Here is a 16,922-nt window from a genome sequence, read left to right on the forward strand (position 1 = left end):
ACACACACACACACACACACACACACACACACACACACACACACACACACACACACACACACACACACACACACTGCCTTTTCCCTAGACTTTCTCACCCATTAGGATGATTTAGTGTTGGTTCAGCTGTTGAGCTGAAAATATCGATCTCTCTTATGATTCTCCAGCAAAATGACCTTGATTCCTATTTGTAAAATTCAAAACCAAGTGTTCCGCATCCTTCTTTGTCCTCTTCTAACCTTGGACCTCCACAGACAGCCCTGAGGCCTCTCTTCTTCTGCTCTCCCTTCATTGAATCTCTTTCTTTTGTCTGTCCTATGTTCCCTCTGGTTTTCCCTCTTCTTCTGGTCTGTTAAGTCAGTTGTTAAAAATTTAAATCTCTTACCATCCCAGTGGAATTTTTGATGTAAAAGGTCCCAGCAACCTACAAGAATTGAAGACGTTGCTGCTGGCCATATGCAGCATGCTATCCCAGCATGCACTGGGTCTGAGGTGGGAACACAATGTTTACACAGTTGGGTGTCTTCATTAAAGTATTCCGACTTGTCTGAAGGATCTAAAAGTAATTAACTATCCTGTTTTGACCTTATGGGGCTTGCCCTTCTTTCCAGTTCACTTTTTCCACTTGAAGGTGAAAGTGTTTTTTTGTTGGGGGTTTTTTGCATTGGGTTGTGCACTCCAGTTTAGAGAACCTGCCTGGGGTACTGGCACAGAAGCTGAGTGATGTACTGCTGGATGGGGGGCACAAAAAAAACTGATTTTAGCCACTTAAAAGAATTACTATGTGCAAGCGCACCTACTGCCTGTTTGTATGAATTTGTACATACAATGGCTGGAAAAACTGTTGTTCCAAGAGAAGACAAAGCAGTGACTACCTCACACGCCACCATGTGGAATGATCTGAACTATCACTGTAACCTCTGGTTGTTTCATAAAATCAATTAATAAATGTAATATGTTGGCATTAAAATACACCGGTTAAGGTGGAAACCGCTTATAGTGATCATTTTTTATGCAGAACATCATCTAAATGCCAGTTGTATAGATTTTCAATGAGAAAAATGTAACGAAACGGTCATCAGCGCGATCATTTCGTCAGCTCCAAACTCACCCGTCTTCACCTCGATCACAGACCACAGCTGATTTTCCACACAGCAACATTTACGTGACACGTCTCAGTACAGATCAGAGGTACAGATCCGCGGGCGCTGCTGCTGGTGTGTTTTTAAAATGAGCGAACTACTCTAGGCTAGTGGCGCCGCAGATTTCTCATTCCCCACCTTGTTTGACTGAGAGTGTTTCGAGATGGTTTTCATGAATGAACAGGCAATATGTCACTGTCAGACCGGACCTGTCGGGCCGTATGAGTTTCACTTTACCTCTCTCTCTCTCTCTCTCTCTCTCTCTCCGCCAATAACGGACAACGAGCTCTATGCGGAGGTGAACGGAACGGGCCAAAAGCCGAGAATCTATTCCTGACAACACTTGAAAGTATAGTTTTCTTTTCCTCAAAAGTTCTCCGCGAAAACGGCACTGAACGCAAAGACTGGACCAGGCTACACAATGAAATGAACCACTGACAGTTTCCCGCGGAACAATTCAAACAAGTCAATTTTGCGCATGCGCGTTGGCAGATAAGCTGCTTCACTGACAGCTTTTTTGCCATTCAAAATGCTCATCTACAGTAAACACAGCCTCTAGCAGTAACTGTACTACTCGGTGTCACAGTGCACATGCGCGAAACAAGCTGTCAGCTTTCCAGCTTTTCGCAAGCAAAACGGACAGATTAGGCACGGATTTAAGACCAAAACAGTAGAACTAAGGTATTGTATAATTGAACACGCTGCCAGATTAATATTTTCAATTATTTTTATTGAAGGGCTTGGGCATGCACTGCATTTATAGCTTATTATGACCGCTCGCCCATGTGGTACGGTATGGTTTAAATACCGTTCTATGCGTTGTTTTCAACTGGTATTGCTAACAACAGCTAACAACGGCTAACAACAACAACAGGACTAGGTGTCCATGTTTTCCGACTTGGTTACTGGAATACCGCCAACTCGGGTGTGACATAATTCCCAGCTCCAACTTCCGATTTCTGAGGTAATTGGAAAGCACCAATAGTTCAGTGGATATAAATATCAATCCAAATATCAATATCAATCAATACCATCACCTTCAGTGCCATATTTGGTAGACTACAGTATAGATATTAGCTGCAGTAGGCTTACAGTGCAATTTGGGACATTGTGTATTTTAGGGGCACCACCTCAACTTGAGGTTCAAGCTATGTTAAATTAAGAATGTGCTCCTCAGTGTATGAGCTACATGAATGATTTACATATTTATCAAAGCGCAGTAAGAAGAATGCAACGCTTTAGTCAGGCTCTGAATTGAACTCTGTGTAAATGAACACGGCCAAATATTCAGCAGTTAACATTCTGTTCAACATCTTAGGCCTTTGGAGCCAAAATCCGCTTATTCAGTCACACTCAGAGCATGAATATTAAGATGACCTTTGAAAGAGGATGCACAACAGTGGCTTTGATACATTTAGCCTGCATGCTGTGTTCACTGGCAAACTCAGAATAAAAAAACAAATGCAGTGTTCTTTTCTTGTGCACCAAGAAAAAAATTGAAAAAAGTACAGGAGTTGACAAATAGAGCGAGATGCATGAATAGTTAATGAATTCAGTATTTAAGTTGGTCTGTTCCGGATTAGCTGAGGATTTACTATAAGAAAATACAGAATTAATTCTTCATGCTTAAATAGAATACATCTATACTAATGTCTATCAAACATTTACACGCTAAGATCAGAGACTGCAGAGCATGGAGAAAAAGGAATGCTCCAACTTCAAGTCTCACTCATTCTACCACCAAGGCAGTTGCTGAGCAGCTCACTGGCTCTGTCTAAGCATGTAAGCACTGTCCCATTAAGGCCTAGATTGAGTGGTTATGCTTCCCCATCTGAGACTAATGGAGGGATTATGACCTAAGAGAGAGATGACTGATTATTATACCTGCCCGTAGCCTCTGTCTGTCTCTTCATCACATTGTCCCTCATTGTGCCCCTATGTCTGCTCCTGCTGTCTCCCCCTATATCAGTTCAATTTGCATGCATGTGCACATTGGCATGGCAGCTATGGCAGCCACACCTTCTTGGCAATTTAGCTGGATAGTGCCAAGTTGAAGAACCGTACAATAAGGCTGTCATTTCATCGAGAAGAAAAGACATCGACTAAAAATACGATGATATACCCATAGTGTTTCTGTTGGTTCTGTGGTCTGATTTTCTAGATTCCTTTATGAAGATCAGGGTACTATATGACTCCTAGAAATTCCTCACTCTACTGGTTCTTAAAACTGGGTGAGACCACAACAGTCACAACTCTCAGCATCATATTCTAATTCATTTCATAGGCACAAAAGTTGCAAGAAAGTAGCTACTAGCTGAGCATCCTTCTCTGCTAGCATGATTACTGTATCAAAGTGACTGTGATGTCATCCATTGGTTTTTAAAGCCTCTGAAATAATCTATATATCTGAATGTATTTGCAGGATATAACATTATGGCTTTATGTTTACAAAATAAAACAAATAGGAAGTCCTGAGTTGAGTGGTTTCAACAAAAGTTGTGAATGGGACCAGATTAGTGTGGCTTTCACATTTGGCCTTGCGTTATGAAATGAGGTCATGAGGGAACAGGCTTTATTTTAATTACCTGAGCTTTATAATACACAATTGGACACCACATCCCTTCAGTTCATCCCCCAGTGCCATTTTCCTTATGCTTACATTTAGTTTTACTGTTCCCATCAGCTGTGTGTAATCAGAAAGAGGCTGCTTGTGACAGATTTTGGGTTCTTTATTGTGGTTATTAAATTGGTATTAAATTTAATTCCAGGTGGCATTATAAACGTCTTAAAGTTATAAATTTGACTATGTGAAGCGTGCGGATACTCTTAATGCTTTATAAAGAACAGCTTCTGTTAGAAAGAAAACAGGTGGGAGAGAGCTTTTATCTCCTCCTGGTTAAAAATACAGGGGAAGCAGATGGAGAAAAAGAAGAGGAGGAGGAATAGGACAGTGAAATGAATACTGTTTGATGTGTGTGTGTGGTAACAGATAGTGAGGCACGATAAATAATTTCTAGTGTGTTAGGATTGCGTGCGGTTTAGTTAATGGCAGTTGTTGCAGGGTAAAAAGAAAAACTGGCATGTAGATTTTAGAATAGCACCTTATAATTTGAAGATAAAAAGACACAAGTATGTGTGGGTAAAGTAGGATGAGTCTCTGATTCCAAAATATCTCGCAAATTACCATATGACTAATACTTTCAATGTTCCTCAGCACAGAGACATAAGATTGTAGGATCCTGAAACAGATTTAAAGCTGCATTAGTCAGTAGTTTTTATATTAACAATTGATCAGTTTACTATGCTATGCAGTGTGAAAGGATTCACCCATTGTGACAAACCACTGACTCTGAATTTTACCTGAACTATTGCCTCTGCAAAACATTTTAACATCTTTCAGTGCATTGTTTTGGTTGTGACTTACTTCAATAACCAGAACTTCACAAGGGGATAATGTGTCAGTGTTGTTTTGTGTTGTGTCAAAAAAAAAAAATGTGTATGATGACAACCTACTGAGTTGCTGCAGCTCACAGTGAGTGTCCACACTGCTCCTGCTGTGGTGCTGCCTGCCAGTCGTGTCTCTCTGAGTGTGCCTCAGTCAATAAATATTCTATTGTTGCTCAGCAGTCTAAAGAGTGAAACGTTCAGAGAGCAGTCACATTTAACCTCCATTTTCTCGTGTTATAATTGCAAGAATCCTAAAGAAATTCAATTCATTCAATAATAATAGTAATAATGATAATAATAATAATGATAATGCTTATAATGGAAAAGAGTGAATTGTACAATCAAAGCATCAAAACTTTGATTTGTTTACAACTATACAAGACATTATTTTATATTTGACACTTCATTTAATACTTTACATGTTTCAATCATTTGGAAAACACTTGTACTTTGAAGTGCAAAACATGCAGCAGTCTGAGCCTTATTACCTCATGTAGACCTCAGGTGAGCAATGGTGAGATTAGGCTAGTACAGTCCAGTATTAGCATACTGCCAAAGCTGTACTAAAAAAAGGTCATGATCACTTTTCACCAGAAAACAAAACATATGCTGTGTGATGTGGTTCTGAACCATCCGTGTTGTGTAATGGCCTTTTTTTCAGCGCTAGTTTATGTTAGTTGAAGTTTCCACCATCAAGCTGCAGTTGACACATATCATGAGTGATGGGGTTTAGGAGGCAGACAACCATTGCAAAATCTCCTGAGTGAAATGCGTAGCAGAATAAGTTGTGTTGTTTCGTAACGTTCAATCTTATTCCAACAACACAGATAGCAGCTCAGACAAGCCATGTGCGAGGTGATGATCAGGAATTACTCTCCAAGTCAGCACCGCTACGTGACAGTGCATGCACATCTTCATCTCTGCGACTTTTTTCACAACCAGACCACACACCTCATGACTACTTCATATCATCTGGTCTTTCTTTTATGTGTCAGAAAATCCAAAGACAAGACAGTTCAATTTAGCAGTTCTATGTAAATCTAGTTGTGAGGATTTAGAAAGTTTGGTCATTCAAATAAATGTATTGACCATTTATTTTTTATCCATTTAAACAAATATTTTCCATACACGGTGTCAATTGTTTCTTTTGTCTTTCTACTCCACACAGTTATTGAAATATTATTTTCTAAAGCTTTTTTTTTTAGACCAGGATGCATGAAGCTCAGGAGAGGTGAACAATAGAATTGATAAAGGTTGTGGTTTTAGTGCCAGCAAAAATGTAAAACTGCTTTTAACCTTGTGTATGAGGAGAAGAGAGAGGAGGAGGAGGAGGATGACAAGAGCAGAGACGACAAGGCAACAGGCAGACACATATTTCATATGACATTAGGGTCACTTTGGTGAACCACGTCCTAATGTAAGTCATGGCCTGACAGTGGCCTTCTATGAATATGTGCAAGCATCACTGTGCTGTGAAGCTATGGCAGTAGATTCTGAGGTGTTACTAATGCATACATTCAGACAGAGCAGTATGTGACCCAGGCACTAGTGCCCCACATCCTGGGGTTGGTGTCTGTCCCAACCCAGCCCCGTCATTGTTCATGACTATGTTATGCCGTATTCACAGTACCATGTAAATGTAAATTATGTTGTGCTGTAAAAACCTGTTTTGGCTAAATAAGCTTGTTTCTGAATTTGGTTTTGCGTTGTGTGACAAAATCAAAATGAAATACAAGAGCCACTCAGAAGCCAAAAACCCATTCTAGTGCACCTTGAGTCACCCTTAGACTCTCCTTCATGTGTAGGAAGGTCCATCTTCTGTAGGAAGGACAAGTCAAATAGATGTTTGAGATCATTTGTTCCCACAGATAATGACAAGATTTAGGTCATTTTTGTTGGTGGTGCTGTGCTGTTTAGTTTTTTTTTTTTTATAGCACATTACACTCTACAAAAATTATATTTAATAATGTATGTCTGTTCTCATTGTTTATTTTGGGATGTGTGCTGTCTGCATCACTACTTTCGCTATTCAAACTGCCCCTCTGGGATAATTAAGACTAACAACAACAATAATAATAGTGCTAGTAATAGTAATAATAGTACTAATTGGAAAGATGCATTTATCAGGTTTTGACTTAACTGTTTCATTCTGCCATTGAACAATGTGTTCGGCTCCAAGTGTTCCCTCTCGTTTGGCATGTGTGTAAAGTTTTGCCACAATTCGCCAAATTGTGCAAAAAAGTGTGTGTGCAACAACAAAGACTTCTATTATAATATTTATTAGTTAGCAACAAAATGTTGTATTTTGTAATCTGGATAATTTTCATCCCAAATGAACATAGTGACCAAATTAATGTAGTCTGGTACCTGTTGCGTCAGCCTGTTGGCACATTAGCCTGCAAAATTATAGCAATCTGCTGGCTTGTGACAGCGGCTCAGGATGGAGTCAAGTTCCCATCCTAAAATCATTTTTTATACACCTGGTTGACTGAGTGACTCTGTTACTACTATAGACAGTGAACTACTAAGTGGGACATATTTACATTTGCTGCCAGATTTGGTAATGCACTTGTAACAACATCCTGCAAACAGAAAGCGACAGTGACAGGGTCAGTAAACACACCCATTTTCTACATAGATCAGGTTGTTTGAGGCATCTCTGAAGACAACTGTGAGCACATTTACGACTTCAATTCAACAACAACTTTACATGACAGCTCGGAGGCATATGGGCCAGTGGTTCAATGTGAAAAAAAGGTAATACAGAAAGAGGGCAAGAGAGGGACGGGAAGCAAAAGAGAGCAAGATGGAGAGAGATCGATAGTGCTGCGTGTGGTGATCAGCCCAGTAGAGCAGGCTATGCAGCCCCCTGTGGTTCTGTGTGGCCATCAGCTCCCTCACGTCTGCCTCCCCAGCAGACGTAACTCTTTACAAGAATAACAAAGAGGGAAAAGAAGCTCAGAGAAAAGACATTTAAAAACCAGAAGAAAAACAAAACATTTTTCAAACAGTTGCGTCTAGACCAGAGTTTGTGGTGAGCCCAGTTTTACAGAAAATGCATTAGGAGTCTTTTATTATTTAGGGTTATGTTGTAGAGCCTTATGGTTTTTATTTTTCTCAGAAATCTTAATGGCCTCAATTAAAATCCTTATGTGATTGTGTATCCAGATGGGTTATTCTAGGTTAATATGAGTCAAAATTAATCCATTAGCTATACCACTGTCTATACAGAGAGGAAGCCAGTCTGAGCCAACGCTCACATGTCTACTTACTGTGAGATATTACTCTTGTTATTCTGTGCTCATACATTTTCAAAATAGGATGATAAGGACAACCATTAATTATTCAGACTTTGGAGTCAACGCAAGCCACTTTTAACCTTGTAGTCACAGTGACCTAAATTAGTTACCTTTGTGTTTGAGCCCCATACACACCCCTTGAACATAGAGGCAAAAGCCATGCACACTGACTGTGCAAATACTGTTCAGAGGTGCCGCCGGTTCTAAACTGTTGAATACTAAATAAAGGTTGGCTAGCTGGTAGCAGCCGACCTCTCAAACAACAGATTTCCATATAAATATGTTTCACTGGTCAGATGTGACAGAGGTTCAAGACACAAGGCAAAGTCAAGGAAATAACTGCAGCTGCTGAAAGGAGCTTTGTCTCCCATATTTGCAGAAGAATATGTGTGTGTGTGTGTTGAGCAGAAAGTGGATGTGATCATGAATGTGCCAGTACAGTGTGAATGTGGATAAGCGATAAGTGAGAGGACATGATGTGCATGTGTGTATGTATGCGTGACACATGTAATTCTGAGGTCTATTCAAAGATTACTGCGAGTATATTTTGGGGAATGGCTATGTCTGTGGGTGTATGAGCAGAAATACTTATGTGTGTGAGAGTGCGTGTGTGTCTGGTCTGGGTGTTATAGCAGCCCCCTGCGGCAGAGGACCAGTGATATTTAATGGATTCTTCACAGCCAGCATGAAGCACTGCAGTATTCATAACTGGCAGTCATGGAGGGGACTCAGATCAAACAACCAGAGCTAATTGAAACCCCCAAAACCTTTTGTTCAACTTTTTTAATCACAATTCTCCTTTCTTTTCTCTTTTCATATAAAACTGCCTGTGGTCTTTTCTGATCTGACATAAATCTCCATTAATTTACTGTAGTGATAGAGCTCAGTAGCAGGGCTGCCTTTGGTCCTCAACAGCACTACCACAGAAAGGTAAAACAGGCTACTGTCAGTGCTGGGAATTACTAGTATAAATAAATAAAGTGAATGGGATATATATATGAAGGGATTATTTCTACATTTCTTGACCCATCAGTCGACACACATTACCCAATGATGACAAAGCAAAGATGACAAAAGAAAATTACATTTATCAAAGAGGAGAAAACTGATATGTCACAGTGACATTAAGCATTCAGACCCTTTACTCAGTGCGTAGTCACATCACCTGACAGCCTTGCGTCTTCTTGTGCATGATATGACAAGCTTTTGACACCTAGATTTGGGGATTTTCTACCTGTCTTTGTTCAGTCGTGGCTTTATCAGAATAGGGCATTTTGTTTCTTAACAACTGAAAGTCTGTCAGGACAAACTCCAAGCCAACTCTTTGGTCACTGTGTCATGAAGCCCACATCAGTCCCTGGAGCTCCCAACATGTTGCATTTGCCATAACATCAAAGCAAGATGTCAACTTCCCACACAACTGAGCGTTCCCTCAAGTGATGAGGTCTGAATAGAACAATAAGTAGAAACTTTAGCTTTTATTACACATAACTAACAAGTTCACATAGTTTGTGGATGCAGAGGATGCCCATTTGCTCACACTGTGGCCTCCAGATTTTGTCTTTGCAATCAACACATCCTCAGTGACAGTTACATCATCCAAGTTAGTTTTGAGCTGTCATTTTACATTGTCACTAATGAGTCCTGTCCCAACAGCCCTAAGAAAGTTATTTTGTACCGATTCAGGGCTATACTGTTCATCTGCACTGGGTTCTCTTGATGCAACTAAGAGTCTCTACTTCAGCTCTTTTGCCCTAAAAAGGAAGTTCTAGGGCAATTACTGTCCTGAGTGATGTTTATCAGGCGATGGTACAAATCAGTGGAGCCATCTTCTTTGTAATGGCCCTTTAAAATGGTGCGCAGTTAGGAAAGGGTGAGATTGGACTTGGATTTCCTACATATCGCGTAAATTCAAGCCTGTGTCAATGGCTTTTACCACCGTTTAAATCATCTCTGCGTCACTGTGGTTTTTCCTTAATCCCATGTCAATTTGGTGGATCAAGTTTGAATATGACTTAAATATGGGGCAATCTTGATCTTGAATAATAGGGCCTACAGTCTCCGCTCTCAGGACTTTTGTCATTTTACTGTTCCTAAGGTGAGAACAGAAATGGGGAAGAAAGCTTTTAGATTTTCTGCTCCGAGTACATGGACCATTTTGCAGTCAGAGCTCAAACTCCAAATATCTTACCTCTTTCTCCATATATGTGGCTGGGTGGCTATTGAGGTAGCTGGTTGTGGCAACAACATATTGCTAGGTTGCTGCTGCAGCCTTTCTACTGTATTTCCTCTTCAGGTTTTTTTGTAGAGGCTTGGAAACTCAGTTGTGGTGCTGCATATTGTTCAGGGAGGCTTGCTAATGCAGCGATGTCATGACAAGCACCATCATCATCATTGGTCCTATTTCATTGTGTATCTCTTTCTTTAGCAATTGTTATCAACCGGCCCAAGGACTCAGATGCTGCCTCCTCTTCAAATAACAAATAACCTCCTTCCAGCTGTTAGTCCAATACAGTAGATCACTCCATGCTTATTCACCGATGGACACAAATGGGTGGGGGTCTCTGGTTCAGCCTTATACTGCTTCTCTATGTGTGTAAAGGCCCTTTCACACCGTGGACGTAACAAATAAACGACACAAAACCATTCACATCGACCATTCATATCGGCAGCGTCACAAATATGCGACAGATGCGACAGTTATATTCCAAAGTTTCACTTTGCGACAGGTGGTTCTTCACCTCCACGTCATGTCTTAAATCCATTTAACACAACTACTCGTTAATTATCCCTCCCATATTTGCTATGCCACTGTTGTCTTGTTACCAACTTTACACAGCAGTTCACTGTCTGATCACTGATTAATATCTGATCACTGTCTGATCAATATCTGATCACTGTCCTTCATATTTAAAGTTTGTGTCCCTTGTCAAACAAGACAAGGTGGTGAACATAGACTGTATATAAAAAGAGATGGTGAGAAGGTGGTGCGAGCAAACACACTCTATTGCTATTTCTAAACCGTCTTTGGTGAGAGACACAGGTTGTTTACATTGTTGTCATGGTGTTGTGACGTGGGGGTTGTGACGTACCTCCTTTTCATGTTACATGATTAGTTGATGCGTTTATTCGCCGGGCGAAAGCTCAGAAAAATCGACTTGACTCCGGAAAAAACGTCTCCGGTGTGAAAGGGCCTTAAGAGTGAGAATATATGTATGTGAGAGGAATGTGTGTGAGAGTGAGAATATGGAGAATGTGTGTGTGAGAATGCCAGTATAAATTATGTCTTGTACGGCCCCTCATAGAAAAGTGTCCTTGTTACTAAATGAAATATAGTTAGCATTGGATGATTACTGCAAGGATCAGAATCTTTATCCTCACTTGGTCCCTTTGTGTTTCCCTTTGTATGTGTGTTTGTCCCATGATAAAATGAAATGTCCAAGTATCTGCCACATGGTAATAGAACAATATTACCATTACATATCACAAAATGATAATGCCATGCACTTGTCGTTTCCCAGGAATAAACAATGACAAACAACAACAAAGTCTACATACCTATCTGCATGTTACAAATTGTATTAACCGCCATGCTCACTTTTATATTTCCTTAAATTTACTCTTTTTGCATTTTGTTTTTTTCACCATTTCACTGTGATATATTGGCTATTAAGTACCTTGTGATGTACAGTACATGTGCCATGACTGACAATATACAGATGTGTCCTCTGATTAATGAATTATTGATTCTACATGTGCTATTAATAGCAGAGCTGTGCATAATGGCCAGGTGTAAGAATGACAGCTCTGGAACAGATTGACGATCTTTCGGTGCAAGAGGCTGAATAGGTCTTCTAAAAGACGAGTGGGAGGAGAGGTATAAATACATATGTACATACATATACTGTATATATACTCGTATGCTAACAGGTTGATTAAATGTGCATCTACATCCATATACAGGTATGACATCTATGACTGGGGGAGTCAAAATGAGGCCTGTACATGTTAGAGAAATGTCACAATGTCAGCTTGGTTTATACATTGATTTCTTGTGCAACTTGAAGACAACAATGTTCAGGAAGAGCGAAAATGAAAATGGATGCAATAGTTATGTGAATGCCTTGTTTCATATTTGAATGAATTTTGAGGGTGAAAATAGCACTGCTGTGTGTGTTTGTGAGTATGTGTGTGTGCACAGTCTTATAAATCTGACAGAAAAGAATATTTATGAAAGGAGGTATATCTTCAAATGTCACACTTGTTTCACTTTACTTCAAGTACAGTTGAACTTTCAAGGTGTGCAAAAGAGACATTGTAATGTTTTTATTTTTCTACAATTATATATTTAAATCAAGAAAAAGCCATGTATAAGTCATGTCTGTTTTCTTACACAAACACAATATGAGCCAGGATTCAGTGGTATATCAACCTCAATGACGAATGAGAATGAATTAAATCCACATGATACTCAACCCCTCAACATTTATAAGCATCTGTAGATGTTGGTTTGCATAGAAACTAAAGACGTTATTCCATTGAATCACTCTGTCACTCTGAAGCTCTTTTGTTTTTCTCTCTCTTTTCTGACTGCTATCGCAAGAGGCCAAGTCCCAACTGCACACCCAATTACAAACACATCCAAAAAGGTCCCTGAGTGTCAAAAGATGTGATGGATTACAACAATCAAACAATATTTCATGAGTCCCAGCTGGCTGCAAGCAGCAGAGCCATTTAAATTTGTAAGAGAGAACAGTTCTCTTTGTCTATTTTTGTCCCCACTGTCTTCCCCTTTCCTCTCCGATGAGTCACACTCTGTTCCCAACACAGAGACACACTCTGATCCACAGACACACACAAACACATTGGAAAGTCTGTTGATTAAGACTCGTTATATTGAAAGTTATTAGTTTATAGTCTCTTTTGATTAGAGTATAAAAACTGCTCATTAACGGGCAATGATCCAATTCAGAAAATTCTTCATATTCTCAAAACCAAACAATGGAAGCAAAGACATGCAGCTGTAATTTCTGTGCACATAAATCTTTCACAGCACATCCCCATCATTTTCTAAAGTGTCTATACTGTACATGCTGTACCGTACCTCCTGTGAACAAGGTCAGGAACACCAGACCTTCATGTCTCTCATCCATTGTTCTTTCTTACTGAATTTACCATGTTAGGATGAAATTCTTTTGTCCCGATGAAAATCACGTTCAAAGCAATCAACCTTGTCACCAAATAACTCTCCAAAACCCAGTATTATGTGCAGGTTTGATCTGCACTATGTGTGCATGGCAGTTTGGATCACGTTCACACTCACATCTGTTATAGTCTGTATGATGAAAAGCTGTAGGAGAGAGAGAAATACACAAATGGACTAATACCAGTTAATACCAAATAATCATGCTATTCTGTATGCACATGAATTGAATAATTTAAATAATTAAAACATTCAATAAACTAGTTTATAGAGTTCTCACTTCCAGGACATGTTTGTTTAGGATACATCACACTCTAGATATGTAAATGAATGTTATATTTATTCTGGCAGTCATTCTGATTTAGACACAACAATGCAGAAATTGGAAAGGAGAGTACAACAGTCGGAGACGTTAGCAGCACATCAAAATGTTCTGCTCTTTTTAAAACATATTACGTAATGTTGTCACAGATGGATGGATTTGTTAGTTTTGTCCAGCTGCGTTAACAACTTCTGACCTGTAGAATTGCAGTAATGGTGAACAGTGGTATTATGGAGCTCATGTAATTGCTTGGACACCTGAACGTGAACCATTGTTTTCATGCAGACAATAACATATTATCCAAGACAAGCCCAGTGGATTCAGCCAGATATAATTTAATAGAGCTAAGAATACAAGCCAATTAACTGTAAGTACAAGGTAATTGATTTGCAGTGCCAGGAGCACTGTAAAACAAGCCAGCTTTGTGTTGACAAGCTAATGAGGATAGAATTGTTGGAATAAACTGATCAGTACTGTAGCTACAAGTGAAAATGGAGGACGGGGTCTGTTTAATTTTGTTTATTGAGTGGACGGTGCTTTAGGGGTTTAAAGAGAGACATGGGAGAGAAAAGTTTTAAATTATTTTCACCATGGTTTCTTGTTCAAATGTGTTTGTGTACAGAAACAGTGCTTGCATGTGCAGATCTATTGAATAATGTACTGTATATTTCAAAAAGTATTGATTAATGACGGGTATGGTTTTTTTCTTTTTTTCTTTTTCTTTTTTCATGAATTCCTACCTTTTCTGACTCATGGCCCACTCAATCATCTCAAAAATGTTGGTGGTCCACAAGTGACTACTTGAAAAGTTCCTATCATGGCTTTTTTCTTTCTTTCTTTCTTTCTTTCTTTCTTTCTTTCTTTCTTTCTTTCTTTCTTTCTTTCTTTCTTTCTTTCTTTCTTTTCACACATTAGAAAACATTATTCATGTTTTTTTGTTTGTTTGTTTGTTTTTGTAAATGATTTGTCAGGTCCCTTAGTTCATTGTACAATTTTAACTACAATGATTTTTCAGCATGACACCTTCACTTCCTCCTTCCAGTGTGACTGCATTTTCTTGCATGTAGTTGATTCACCCAGTGCTCACTTATGTACGTAATTCAGCTGGCACAGACATTTACATACCTGATGAGTTAACATCCGTGTCTTCATCTGTTGTTTCTGTTACTTTGTCCTTTCTCCACATACTGTATGTGTCTAGATAAAAGCGTGGTGTCTCCATCCCTGCTGTCCTCAGCAGCATCGTTGAGAGACCACGCAGCTTTCTTCCAGTCAGAGACTATGCGTCCTGCCAATGACCCTAAGGAGCGGGACCCTTCCCACGTGCGAATGCTCAACGATGTGCTCCGTGACCTGGAGAAGAGCTTCATCATCCCACAGACACCATCTGGAGTGTACAGGTAGGAGAGAAGCTACTGTTTCACAGTTGCTATGGTGTTGTCGTGTAGAAGGAGGTAGTGGGTGTACTGTCACCCCTCCCTCTTTCAGTGGAAAATATTGAAATGTCTTTCCTCACGTTCCATAAACTCATCCTCTCCAGAATCCAACATACTTCAGTTACGTCCAGCAATTCGTTTGTGATTAGTTTGTTGTATGTGTCAGCAGTTCCTTCTTTTCTGCATCGCTTTCTGGTGCAATAATTGGTCCTATTCTCCATCCTAGTTATCATTAAAAAGGATTTAAATTGAAACTCTACACCATTCATCATTTGTCAACAACCGTGTTTGAGTGCTGGCAGTCTTTCCTCCTCCCTGCCACTGCTATGCTTCTTAATGCGTTACTGCCACTGCCATCAGCGGACTGAAATAAATCCCTCGGTGGGAATGTGTGTTGTGTTTGCAGCATGCTTGTGTGTGACTATGTGTGCCCTGGTGTGCGTTTGTATAAAAGAAACAAACAACTCTTGTCACATTCTGTACACACATTAATGTTGGGTCTTAGTGTCATCTGTCATTACATGCGGAGGTTGTAAAGTTATTGAGTGTACATCTAGTGTATAATACTATGTAATATGGAAGTGAATGTAATGCTAACAGCTTCTACAGTATAAGACCTATTTCTCAGTAGTATCACCTGTCTCACCACACTCTACACTAAATCCCTCTTGTGTGTCCCTGAATTGTGTTCACATCCCTGAAGTTGAAATGCTTTTCATGTGCTGTATTTCTGCTGTGGTCAGCTAGAAAGCTAGAAAAAAAAACTGTGTAATAAAGCACTGATAAAGAAAACACACACAGGAGAAACTACAGTAGAGATGGTAGCCATGATGCTTATTTTAAGATTTAAGATTTTTTTCAGTAAAAAGAAAGAAAAAAAAATTCTATGCTGCCCCATTGAAGTCCATAGACACTGAGCTTCAACAGGTTTAATGCATTGTGATGCTATGGGAGAAGTAGCTGATTCTGAACAAACTCATCTCAGAGTTGAACGTGTTCTAACACTTTTTGTAGTCAATGAACTGTAAACATGACAGTTCATATTTGACCATTTATTTTATGACATTTTAGAGGAAGCAGAGATTCCCTTGCAGTCTTAGAGGAATCGCCTCTGGTACATATTTACTCCACCCTCCCTTCAGAAAAAAGAAGAAACACATCATTTTCCCTGCTTTGACCTCCTCTGCTAATAACTTTCACACATGTAGTGTTGCCCATGATTTAAATCCCACGTTCACCATGTATCTTGTATTGAGTGGACCACATCTTTTTTTTTTTTTTACTTGTTCTACGAGTCTAACAGCAATAATGGAACACAAAACTTAAGCTTTGCAGTGAATGCAGATTTATTCCTTCAGACAAAAGGAAAAGAAAAAACAAAAAGGAAATAATTTACACACTGCTGTGATTTTGGGGGCAGAGCAGCAGTATTTCATTGGCTCTGAGCTACCACTGCTGTTTCAGTTGGAAGGATGCAGGTTAGTTGATGAAGTTATTTTAGGGCGTTTTCACACCTGACCATTTGTTCCGAAACAGGGAGCGTTTACGTCATATATCGGTTCGTTTGGTCAGATGTGAACACAGCAATCGCGCTCGATGCGGAACAAAACAAGCGGGCCGAGATCGCTTGGGAGAGGCGGTCTCGGCTCATTTCCATCCGAGCCCTGGAGCGGTTCGTTTGTAGTGAGAACGCAACCGACACATGTATCGGAACAAATTGACCGGTTACCTGGCAACCGGAGGAGGAGGACCACGGGCAACTGCCCCAAAAACATAATGGAGCATCAGCAGCGTGTCGTCTTGGCCTTTTCATAATGTACACAAAACAGGAAAGCCGGTGGCAAAAAGAAAAGAAAGACGCAAACTCTAGCCATGAGTCCACCAGCCTTTCCAAGCTGACCCGCGGCGATCAGCACCGGGCAGAGCTCCGCAAACAACCCCTATAACTAGTCATGCTACGGTGCCCGTTTACTAGAAGAATAAAGAGTCAAACTGTAGGGTGTGTTAGAGCAGTGGTTCTCAACCTTTTTGAGTCGTGACCCCAATTTCACATGCACTGCTGTCCCCCCCCCG

General features: G+C 39.9%; 1 protein-coding gene across 1 annotated transcript in view; it reads left to right on the forward strand.

The window, feature by feature from the left end:
* Positions 1-16,922, forward strand: part of naaladl2 (N-acetylated alpha-linked acidic dipeptidase like 2) — a gene marked incomplete at both ends in the record, with an annotated part of 363,400 nt that overhangs the window by 327,281 nt on the left and 19,197 nt on the right. The window contains one exon of the mRNA XM_083970485.1: positions 14,615-14,813. Coding sequence (XP_083826611.1) covers positions 14,615-14,813 — 199 coding nt within the window. The remainder of the gene's footprint in view (positions 1-14,614; positions 14,814-16,922) is intronic.

The sequence above is a fragment of the Trachurus trachurus genome, assembly GCF_905171665.1.
Source record: "Trachurus trachurus genome assembly, chromosome: 4".
Taxonomy (NCBI): domain Eukaryota; kingdom Metazoa; phylum Chordata; class Actinopteri; order Carangiformes; family Carangidae; genus Trachurus; species Trachurus trachurus.